Here is a 12629-nt window from a genome sequence, read left to right on the forward strand (position 1 = left end):
TTTTCCTTGTGAATGTAAAATCACTAATATTTCATGTGTATATGTTGTGTGCATTGATTTTTATTATCTTGAAGTATCCTTGAGTTAATATTAGTTTTTTTATTTAATACTTTATAGGGCAATATCTACAAGAGAAAATTACAATATTCTTCACTTTAATGGTATTGCGAGTGTAGAAAGTTACGAAATGAAGATTTTTGTATTTAGGAATTTTTAAAAAGAAAATGCAGTTATTTTGAATAATTTTGAAGTATTGTTTCATGGTTTTATGAACTAAAGGATTCTAGTTTATTTGTTATGCAATCCCACCTGCTTCCTCTCCGTCACTTTTGATTTGTTTTATTGATGATTTTGATAAAATTACAGTGCAGCAAACTGATCTACTGCTTAGCCTCACAATTTGGAAGTCATCCATAATGTGATTTTTCATGCATTTTAATTTTTCAATTATGATTTGTGCACTCATCTCAGCAGTAGTCTGTTAGTTCAAATTTTTAAAGGTGGAGAGTTACAGTACTTTCATAGCTTTACTTATAGTCTGATATTCCTTTGGTTATGGCTAACATTTTCTTAACCTTTCTTCATGCTATATTCTATTTTTGGAATTTACTGTCCATGAATTTTCAGAAATGTATTTCATACATTTTAGGTATGATGTTAGGAGCAATGGCAAAAGCAGGGTCGATCTTAGGAGATGAACAGTATGTTCAGAGGGCATTAGAAGCTGCAGAATTTGTTAAAACACACTTATACAAGGATGGTAAATTGCTTCGTGCTGCATACGCTGCTCCAGAGAGTGGTGTATCTCTGTAAGTTTTAGAGAATTTGTATTCTTTACTGAATGAAAGGTACTTTTTTGCTAATTGTTTAAGTTAAAGTACAGTACTATTGCCCATTCATATTGTGGAAAACGTGTATAAAACTTACCAAAAAATAATAGTGATTGTCAGTTACCCGTACTAGATACAGTAGTGTATTTAAAAATTTTTCATATTTTATGATTTTGTAAATATCTGAAACAGGAAATATTTATTTTACATTTTAGGGGTTCCTGCATTTCTGGTTTTGTGGATGATTATGCGTGGATAGTTAGAAGTTTCCTCTATCTTTACGAAGCTACATTAGACACTACTTGGCTTGAACTGGCTGAGGAGCTGCAAGATAAGCAGAATGAGCTCTTTTGGGATCCAGAAGGAACAGGATATTACATGACTGAAAAGGGGGACGAATCTATTCTTCTTCGAATCAAAGAAGGTTTGGATACATCATTACTTAATATGGTTTTATAGCCCGGGTAATTGTAAATATATCAAATGTATAAAATTACCTTGCTCAGTTATATATTTGGTTTGCTTATGCCTTAAAGAGAGTTGTAAAGTATAGGTAAATCATAAATTTCAATAATCTTCACCAGATATTCATTTGCTGTATGCTTTGAACCTCAATTTCAAGCAAAAAAGAAGTTTGAACAAGGATCTGAGTTGATATATATATATATTGATTACCCAGGAAGTGACAGAAACATTATTTATTGAGCTCAACTTCCATCTTCTTAGTGTTAGGACATTCAGTTTTTCTTTGAGAAGTGTATACGAGTGATCTCTGGTTTCTTGGTCTTCATCGGAAAGCTTGGATTTTTAATGCATTTATACATTTTGTTTTTTTCTATTATAAAAAAGTTTTCCTCTATCACCATTTTGGTTGATCTCTAGGTAGTCAGCCTTACAGGTTGAACATCTATAAATAAAATACTTTAAGAACAATAATGACATTAAATTAAATCTTTCATATTTAAACTATAAAAACTTAAATAAAAAAAAAAAAACAGAGAAATAAGATAGAACAGTGCCTGATTGTACCCTCAAGCAAGAGAACTCTAATCAAAGACAGTGTGTAATTGGATGAAAATATTGATAATCCAAGAAGAATTTGGAATAGTTTTGAACTTCGCAATTTGAAGTAAACTTTAATCCCATTTTTTCCTTCTTTTTTTTTTTGGCAGACCAAGACGGTGCTGAGCCCTCTGCAAATTCTGTATCTAGTGTTAATTTGGTGCGTCTAAGTCCATTGCTGGAGAGACCAGATTATCGTGAAAAAGCAGAAGCCATATTCCGCCTGTTTTCTGGGCGGTTAAATAAAATTCCAATTGCTCTACCAGAAATGACAACAGCTTTATTACTCCATTCAAATCCACCAGTGCAGGCAAGTCTTTTAGATGGTCGAGTTGTATGAAAGTAATTTGTCCAAAAATTAGATCTTCCTTTTTAATACCATTTGAAATGTGCTATACATTAACATTTGGAGGGAGAGTAATCTATTGAAATGTGAAGAATTCAAATATTGCAAATAATTCTATTAATGAATTTTATTAAATTTTCACTAGTACTCTTTTAATGAAGAGGAAAGATGAGGATGTTCTTTAAGATAGTGTTTGTGGAAAGATTTGAAATTTTTGCTTGTATCAGATTTTTTTTCATTAATGTAGTTTTGTTTATTTTCATATACCACTTTAAATATTACATAAGAACTTGAAATATTAATAAGCCAAGGAAATTTCACATGAATATACCCACACAAACAGGAACTCCAGCCAACCTGTATTTAGAGGCTATGCCACAGCCCAAGAGTAGAAAACACTGTTTAAACTTTTGATATCAATTGCCCTGTGAAGTGATTAACAAGGTAAAGTCATTTACTACAGGATAGGCCTTCTCCTTTATTTTAAGATAGGCAAAGGCTAGGAGAAGGAAAACTCCAAAATCAAACCAAACAAGACCCCAACGGCGGTGCTTCCCAACGCCGGCGGAAGAGGGCAATGCCTGTCGGGCAGGCAACAAGGCGGGCCTTGACATAACAAGAACCCGGCAGCCCGATGCAACCAACATCGGAGAAGCCGCCTGTCTCATATGTCTTGAGCCGCGGTGAAAATGATGTGGGCCAAGTGTGTGTGCGTGGCCGTTGCAAAGCCACGACCACCCAAAACAATATACCCAGCTACTGGCATTCTGTCGTTTCCTCCACCCTTCTTCATCTCTTTCTCACCATCATCATCATCATGACCACCAGCAAGTCCTGAGGCGACAGCACCGTGGGTGAAGGGGGCAGGCCTGGATAGCTGGAAGCCCTTAGCCCACGACTGCACTCAGGCGGCGAGTCTAAGATTCAGTCGCTCTCTGGTGACGGTGCCGTGACACCAGAGTTCGGCAGCTGGACCCGTGACTGGGCTGGCCTATTGAGGACACCGCAGCCCACCCCACATGGGGAGGCCCCTAGAAAAGGTGGGGTAAACATCGGACACGGCAAACGCGTCTGGTCAGCTCACCGCGGCTGGCGGACATCCCACTAATGCGGTCAAAATAACAAGAAAAAAATATTAACCTTAGGTGCGTGGAACATCCGCACCCTCCAAGACGTGACGAACACCAACCGCCCGGAACGATGTACAGCCCTCGTCTGCAAGGAGCTAGCCCGCTTCAATGTTGATGTGGCGGCTCTTAGCGAGACCAGACTACCCGAAGAGGGCAACATCAGGGAAGCTGGAACAGGCTACACCATCTTCTGGAAAGGCAAGGCCCTAGAGGAGCCTCTCATCCACGGTGTCGGCTTCGCCATCCGTTCCCAGCTAGTGCAGCAGCACAACCTAGCTCCCAAGGCCATCAGTGAGCGCCTGATGACTGTCCGCATCCCCATCACGCGGGACAGACATCTCACCCTGATCTCTGTCTACGCCCCGACTATGACCTCAACCGATGATAACAAAGCTGCCTTCTACACCCCGCTCGACCGCACCATCCAGGCAGTGCCCGCCAATGACAAGCTCGTTGTGCTTGGCGACTTTAATGCCCGAGTAGGCAAAGACCATCGCCTGTGGGAGGGAATTATCGGCCGCCATGGCATTGGAAATTGCAACGCCAATGGCCAACTCCTACTGGGTCTGTTTGCAGAACACCAACTTGTGGTAACCAACACCATCTTCCAGTTACCAAAGCGACAAAAGACCACATGGAGACACCCACGGTCTAAACACTGGCACACCCTGGACTACGTCCTGACCAGAGCCAGAGATTGAGGAGACGTCCGCATCACCCGATCCATGCCCGGAGCGGACGACTGCTGGACGGACCACAGACTCCTCATCTCCCGACTCTCCGTGACGACCCTACGACCACCCAGAAGGGCACCTGACAGCGTACCACACCAACGCTTTGATTGTAGTAAGCTCCGCAACCCACAGGTGGCACAGAACTACAAGGAGGCCTGCGAACAATACCTCGCAGACCCTGTGGGTCAGGCCACGGTTGAGCACCACTGGACCACCCTCAGAAACGCCATGGCCCGTGCTGCGGAGGAAACACTAGGCTACACCACCAAGAAACGGCAGGATTGGTTTGATGAGAATGATGCTACCATCTCTCTTCTCATTGAAACCAAACGACAAGCACGCCTGACTTCGGAAAACCAACCAACAGCAGCTAACAAATGTGCTCACAAGGTGGCTGAAGCTGGGTGCCAGAGAGGTATCCGTGAAGCCCAGAATACCTGGTGGCAAAGAAAAGCTGCAGAAATACAGAGTTTCGCTGACCAACGTGACCTGCGCAGCTTCTATGCAGCAACAAAGGAAATATTCGGTCCCACACGGTCATCAGTGGGCAGCCTGAAGGACGCGGATGGGGCCTCGACCATCACCGACAGCGAGGGCATCCTGGCCAGGTGGAGGTCTCACTTTGAGAACCTCCTCAATGACCAAGCAGACACCCCAGACGATCTCCTGCGAATGACCCCGCAGCATCCCGTCCGTCACTGGATGGCACTACCACCCTCCATCCATGACTTCAACAAGGCCCTGCAGCGCATGAAGCCCGGCAAAGCCCCAGGGCCAGACAACATCCCGTTGGAGCTCCTCACTCACGGTGGCCCCGGCTTGAGGAACCGTTTGATGCTCCTTATACTGAAAATATGGGAGACCAAGACCCCCCCCAGTGACTTCCGCAATGCAAACATCACTACCATCTTCAAGAAGGGAGACAGGGAGAACTGTAACAACTACCGGGGAATATCACTACTAAGTATTGCGAGTAAGATTTTCGCTCGGATTCTCCTTGACCGCCTCCTTATCCTCGCAGAAGACGTCCTCCCAGAGTCCCAGTGCGGCTTTCGATCTTCCCACGGGACCATAGACATGATCTTCTGTGCGCGACAACTACAAGAGAAGAGCCTCGAACAACAACAGCCCATAATGTTCATCTTCTGGGATTTGAAAGAGGCCTTCGACAAAGTACCTCGACCTGCCATGTGGGCTGTCCTCAAAAGATATGGCTGCCCACCCGATTTTGTCAAGCTGGTGCGTGCCCTCCATGACGGAATGGTTGGGAGAGTCTGCCACCAGAACTCTCTTTCAGACCCATTCCCCATCAACGGCGGCCTGAAGCAGGGCTGTGTTCTGGCCCCGACGTGTTTCTCGCTATACACCGCAGCAATGCTCAACGAGATTCCCCCAGACACACCCTCAGTCGACCTACGTTTCCGCATGGATGGAGGCGCTTTCAACCTCGCTAGACTCCGAGCCAGAACCAAGACCACCTTGTGTGCAGTGCGAGAACTGCAGTATGCTGACGACAATGCCACCCCAGGTCAGACGGCAGAGGACCTGCAGTCGTTAGCTGATGCATACAACTCTGCCTACGAACGTTTTGAGATGCAAGTCAACTCAGACAAAACCAAGACCCTCGTCCAACATCCACCAGGACTGATGCTCCCCAACTTCAATACCACAGTGAATGACCAACCGTTAGAACAGGTGGACCAGTTCTCCTACCTAGGGAGCATCCTAACATCAGCTCCCACAAGCAAAAAGGATGTGGAGAACAGGATCAGGGCAGCCCACTCTGCCTTTGGCCGACTCAATTTAACAACCACGCACTGACAATGACCACCAAAATAATGGTGTTCAGGGCAGTAGTCCTCTCCACGCTCCTGTATGCATGTGAAACATGGACGCTATATAAAAACGATCTTAAAAACATAGAACGCTTCCAACAAATGAAACTGAGGCAGATCTTGAAAATCCCCTGGGAGAGCCACACCACCAACATTGAAGTCTTAGAACGTGCCTCGCTGACCAGCGTGGAGGCCACCATCATCCACCACCGCCTCCGCTGGATAGGACACGTGCATAGGATGGATCCATCTAGGCTCCCAAAGAAAATATTTTACGGAGAACTGACCCAGGGCACCAGACCACGAGGAGCCCTGAAAATGCGTTATACAGATCAACTAAAGCGCACCCTGGCTCTAATTGACATCGATCCTTCCTCATGGGAAGAAACAGCCAGGGACAGGAAAACCTGGAGGAGTACAGTACACCATGGCACCGTGGACTTCGAGGAGAGGAGGAGACAAAATGAGGAGGCTAGGAGGAGAAGAAGGAGAGAGCGATTAGAACAGCCCCGCCCACCACCTACCCTCCCTTGTGAACACTGTCCGCGACTCTTCCACCACAGACTAGGACTTAACAGCCACATCAGGCATAAGCACCCACCCCACAGATAGGAGGCTGATGGCCAACGACAGAACCCAATACTCGGACACGAGTGGGCGCTGACGACGACGACCACTTTAAAAAGTAGCTCATCCATATTTTTTTTGAAGAATAGTATGTGTAAAGTGAATTACAAATGAATTAATCTGGCATTAAGTTACAGAATTGAGTGATTTTATTAGGATTATCATGTTAGTGTTAACGGTAATCATTGCATGCAAGTGAACCAGTATTGTACTATGAAACCCTGAAAAACAAGTACAGTACTTCTTATGCAAAGGAACAATAGTATAAATACCTGTCAAATCAGTTCTGGGGATGCTAAATTAACACAAATGTGAGTGTTACTTTACTGAAGTGATGAAGCCAAGTGAAACAAATGTGCTGTCTTTTACACAGCACCCTGTGGGTAGCACTAAAGATTCTGTGCACTTCTTTTGGTCCAAGCTGTATTTTCTGTTTTTTTTACTTTGTTTTTCCCCCCTAGCGTGTCTTAATACATAACTGTCTAATTTATGTATTTTTTTTTTCTGTAGTTTCATCTCACATGAAAGAAACCATTCAGAGCATTTTAAGTCACAGGTTAATTTACCTGCTTAAAGAATATGAAATCTGATAATGATAATGTATAAACCAAGACACTGGTATGAATTTGAAATTTTTGAAAAGCATTGTAAAAAAAAGAATTTAACTTGTTATAAACAATATTACCTATGACAACATATTATTTATGACACTTATCTTAAGTAAATTATATCAGTTATGATACTAATGATAATACAGTACTCTTGATAGAAAAAAAAAATAGTAAATTGAATCAGTTGTAAACTACAATATATCATCCAACCTTTTATGAATAAAAGAGTGGCTCAGGCATTTCCATGAAATAAAATTTATAAATACTTTGACCTTTTTCAGATCATTCTCGCAGGAAAAATTGGTACAGAGTCTTTGAAGAATATGCTGAAGACATTGCATGGGCTTCAAATCCCCAACAGAGTTCTCTTATTAGCAGATGACAACACAGGATCATTTATGTATGCTCGTCACAAATCGCTCAATAACTACCATCCAAAGTCCAACGAGACTTTAGCTTATGTTTGCCATGATTTCAAGTGTTCATTGCCTGTTAGCAAGCCAGATCTTCTTAAGGAGACACTGAAAACTCATATGACTGCATCTTTGTAAGTATTTATCCTGTTCTAATAATGGTGAAGTTTGGCTTTGTCAGAAGGCGGCAGTCCCTTACGTAAATTATTTGAGTCTCCTGTTAAGAAACTAGTAATTTTCTTTTTTCATAATGAAGAAATTAATAACTTTTAATTTTACTCCTCTTCCTGTCGAAAATTTCTCCAAGGCTCATAACTGGTTGAATATAATTCAAAGATAATTATTCCAACATAAGGTTTGCATTGAATAAATTTCAGGGAAGCAATATACAAGTTATAAAATCAATTGAAAATATTTTGGGGAATGAGTTCTCTCAATGTTCAAAGTTAAAAGTTAACTTTAGTAACTTGAGATTTTATTTGGGAATTTGATAAAATGCCTATAGTAACCTTAATTTAATGAAAAACCTATATGCATATGATTTTTTACATTTGGCTAATTTTAAGAGGGAATTTTAATCTGGTTTGGTGTATTGTATAATACTCTGGGAAGGAACCTTTAATCTGAAGTAAGTTAGTAAATAGTACATCAGAGAATGGTAAATTAACCTTTAAGAAGACTAGTGGAAGAGTTTTGGTTTTTCTCCAATGAATATAGTTTCATTTGACTTTGAAAGTAAAGTTTTTTATATTTACTGTAAGAGAGGCTCCAGCATATAGTATTTTTTATCTAATGTTACATGTCAATATTGTAACTTTAGTTAAGAGTACAGTATTACCATATTTGAGATGTAGTTGAGATTGATTGCAGAAGCGGTATAGCCAGTTCTTTAATTATTCTGCAAGTAGTTATAACTTCTGCAATTTGATAATTAATTAAATATTTAAGTAATAAATGTAACTTCTGTTCTGGAACCCTGAAACTGGACTCTACGCATGCAATGAAAAGATCATGGGTTCAGACTCCATCCTGATTAGGGATAAAATTTGATGTACGTAGTTGTATTAAAATTACTTGTATACAGAAGTAAGCTTTCCTGCAATTGAAATATTTAGATATATACTCTTAGTCATAAAAGCTTTTTCAAGTGAGAAAACTTATAAAATACTCTTAAAATTTAGTTATTAATTATTCATGGATAAGTGACTGTTCATACTTTCCTTCCTGTAGTTTGTCCTAGAAAAATACTGGTTTTAAACACTTCTGTAAATGTGAGTTATCTAGTAACTGTTTGACACGAGTAACTAATTTACATATACAGTAGTAATTTTTTCTTTAATTAAAATAGACCTTTCACATATTCATGAGTAACATTTTTATTGTAAGTACTGTGAAGTTTATTTTTTTGTTCCTGAGAACACGATACCCAGTATCATTGGAGCTAATAGATAGTATCAATACTTTTGAAAATTTGATATAGGATGTTTTAGAGATAAGTAAGAAATCAAGATTATATGCATTAGTACAGCATATAAGTGTGAATTTGAGTTTATTTTAGATATTTAAATGATTTTTTTAAAAAGAAGCCTTTGACATTTAAGCACTGCATGACAGATCTAAGTAAGTTTGAAAGGAACAAGTTGCACGCTGGCTTACTATTTGTCTTCTTTTATTAGGGGAGTAGTGCTTCTTGAGTTCTATTAAACAGTTTTGATGTTTTATGGCCTTATTTTTATCTTTGTTTAACTGCACTTTATAAATTATTGGGAAGTTTGTATACAGGGAGGATTAGATTTTACTATAGGATGTTTCTCCATGTGAAACAAATGAGAAAAGTCTGCTGAAGAAAACTTCCTATTATCTTTTTAACAATTTACCTTTTTTTTTCATATTGGAAGGTGATTGGTTGGAAATATTGTTTAACAGCTTTTTATTTCGTGAAATTTTCCCATTTGAAAATTAGCTAGTAAATTTAGCTGGTAACATAAGTAGTTCATATTTAAAGAGACCAATATTCATAGCCAGAATAAGGATATGGTTTAAGTTTGTAAATCGGTTATGGAATATCGTGAAATTTATAAGTATCAGTATCAGTACAGTGTACTTTAGCTTTCTGGTGTAATTACATAATTACACAGTGATTACAGAATGCGGTTTTTTGTATAGGTATTTAGAAGAGAATATATTTGAAACCATAACAGAAAGGATCTGATAAGGAATGTCATATCTTTATCAGTACAATCTATGGTAAAAGACTGATTGAACTAGGTATATTGTTTGATATTCTACTGTATTTTTAAATTATAATATACAGTAGACTTATTTCCATCTGATTTATATTTTTACAGAATGAGAAATCTGGAAATGTAGGTTAATTTCATTCAAGAGGCTCCAACAGTTAATAGTTTTAATTTTTTATTGTTAAAATTGAGACAAGATGGGATTTTTACAGTAGAGCAAAGTTGTTTTCCCTTTTGTCATTGTCTACCTAATTATTGTAGTGATTCTGTTGATTGACTCTGTAGAAGTGTAAGATTAATATTTGGATTTATAAGATTCTCAAAGTGTTTGATGTAATCATTTGTAGATACATAGTATATATATTTTTACAGTGAATCTATTAATGTCTGTGTATTGAAAATGATAAATTACCTTTCTTAATAATAAAAACTGAAGTTTACTCATGATAAAATTGGTAGATGGCCTTGTAGCAATCTATGTTATGTTAAGAAAGTTTATGTAAATGTAACAATTTACCCACTTTTAGTGCATGTACATGTAACTGCAAACATAAAAACTCATTTAGTAGAAATTGTGTATGGGTAGAAAGGTTGTGAAACTTACTTGCTATGGGTTCTTAGCAATGAACAGAGTTAAAAACCTAATTAGTAACCAATTTATTTAGACTTTATGCAATTCTCAGATGCCTTTGTTAAAAAAAAAAAAATCTGAAATTATGCAAGTAATAATGTCAGGGATTAAATTAAAATTATTGTATAGCATAAGCAGTTCATGCATAACACATAGCTTACTTTAACAACTCTCAACAGCTTTAATAAATTCTAGTTAAGGTATTGTACTTTAACCTTGTCTTTAGTTGAGGAGTTTGTTTAAATATTGCTTTGAGAGTCGAAGGGGAAATTATTTACAGTATATATTTCAGAAATTATAGTACAGTTCATTTTAGCTGAATTCAATAATAATGTCCACAGATGAATGTTACAATATTGAAAATGTCTTAGGCCTTAAAACAAATGTGGTTTCCAAGCTTTGATGAGATATGAGGGAAGTTTTCTGTTTATCACCTGACTTGGATTTTCTGTGATATTTAGATGTATTGTTGTGCAGGAGATTGCAGAATTTCCCCTTCGTACTTCTTCGACTGGGGAAGATATATGCAGTACATGGAATAATTGATGTCTTAGATTTAATGCAATTTTATTAGACAGAATGTATGGTTACTAAGAAAGCTATGTAGAACATCACATTCTCTTTCTGGCTTTGTGAGTCTATCTAATGAGTTGGAGGATCAAAGTATCGAAGTATGACCACCAAATGCATGGTCAAATGTAAATACATTCTGGGTACATGGAATTTTATATTTGTAAAATGTGGTATAAAGTACATAAAAGATTACTGTGTACTTTAATAGTTAATGGTTGAAAATTGCTTGCTGGAAATTTTGCACATAAGAGGGAAGTACAATTCAGGTATCGTTTAAAGGAATTTGACGTCTAAAAATAATATGTAATTTGTACTCATTTTCATTTTTATATTTTTCTCATATTGTAATCAACAGATTATACAATATGATAGTTGGCCATTAAACTTTTTTTTTATGTCAGAAATGATGTCAATATACAATCAAATTTTAGTTTATAAACAACTGTAGTTGAAGGAACTTGGTAAATATGGTGTAAGATTTTATTTTTTGCAAGGTACTATATGCACTTTAGTCCTGCAGTAGAATTTGGTCCAGTTTGAAATGTTTTATAGGCTTAAATTGCATTAGGATTTTTTTATAGATTAGTCTTTCAATATTTGCAGTATCATTATTTTAATACAAAATCATAATTTTGCAATTATTTTTAGCAGGTTTGAACATAAGGGCAAATATTTAGGACTTTAATTAGCATTTTTATCTAGGATTAATAACCACTGCTGTTGCCATCATGGTTAAATGTCACACACAGAACCTAGATAAGAAAGCCACACTTGGTGATTGGTCAGCAAGACAGAATGACAAATTTCTTGATTCTGATCATCAAAGTGTATTGTACTAGTTTCTAAACAATTCCTTCCTTATAAGTCCTATTGTATTGCCAGATTTTTAAAGTGAATTATGCGTTAACAAAGATCTTTGTATTCAGGACACCAGTAAAGTACAGGTTCTTATTTATGAAATAAATTTTTCAATAATCTCTTAATTAATTTTTCAGTAACATATAGCAAATGCGGTAATTAGTAAAGAATTTTTGTGTGAATAGTTCTAAATTTTCTCATTAAAATTTTTTATTTGCATAAGGTTGAACATGAGCCATTTTAGAGTTTTCTAATCACCCTATTTGTATAGAGACTAGGCAGTAATTTTGATCTGCTGTGGGACCTGTGAAACTTTCTTTTTAAAGAATGTTATTTCAAAGGTTCTGGTAGATTGGTTTTGTATATTTTGACCTTGAAGCTAGGTTTCGTTTTTTAATAGTTTAATTATCATCTTGCCCCTCTAGGCTTATTGGTATTAAAGGATGTCTAGTTTTGTTAGGAAGAATTGACAGGATTTTGTAAATGGTATGAAATTGAGGTAATAAGTATTTTTCTAATTGAAAATGTTATTGCCCCAGGGGTTAGACGAAATGCAGTAAACATTTGCCACAACACTTTTGTACACCTGTAAGGGTATGCAATAAAACTGTTACAATCATTTAATTTATGTATTTTTTTCAATATTTACAATTAGTACTCTATAATTCTAATCCAATGGAAAAGTTATTTTATACATTATTTTACAAGATAATCAAATGAAGTTTAATTAGTGCTGAAT

General features: G+C 37.6%; 1 protein-coding gene across 5 annotated transcripts in view; it reads left to right on the forward strand.

The window, feature by feature from the left end:
* LOC137653528 (spermatogenesis-associated protein 20) overlaps nucleotides 1-12629 on the forward strand; it is a 186066-nt gene that overhangs the window by 64509 nt on the left and 108928 nt on the right. For 3 of the 5 annotated variants that reach the window (XM_068387004.1, XM_068387003.1, XM_068387001.1), the window contains exons 11-15: nucleotides 650-809; nucleotides 1046-1254; nucleotides 2003-2202; nucleotides 7457-7722; nucleotides 9937-12514. In XM_068387004.1, coding sequence (XP_068243105.1) covers nucleotides 650-809; nucleotides 1046-1254; nucleotides 2003-2202; nucleotides 7457-7722; nucleotides 9937-9958 — 857 coding nt within the window. In that variant the 3' untranslated portion in view covers nucleotides 9959-12514. Of the gene's footprint in view, nucleotides 1-649; nucleotides 810-1045; nucleotides 1255-2002; nucleotides 2203-7456; nucleotides 7723-9936; nucleotides 12515-12629 lie in introns of those variants that run through there. The other 2 variants (XR_011046508.1, XM_068387002.1) reach the window with 2 other exon arrangements.

This window comes from Palaemon carinicauda, chromosome 14 (genome assembly GCF_036898095.1).
Source record: "Palaemon carinicauda isolate YSFRI2023 chromosome 14, ASM3689809v2, whole genome shotgun sequence".
Taxonomy (NCBI): domain Eukaryota; kingdom Metazoa; phylum Arthropoda; class Malacostraca; order Decapoda; family Palaemonidae; genus Palaemon; species Palaemon carinicauda.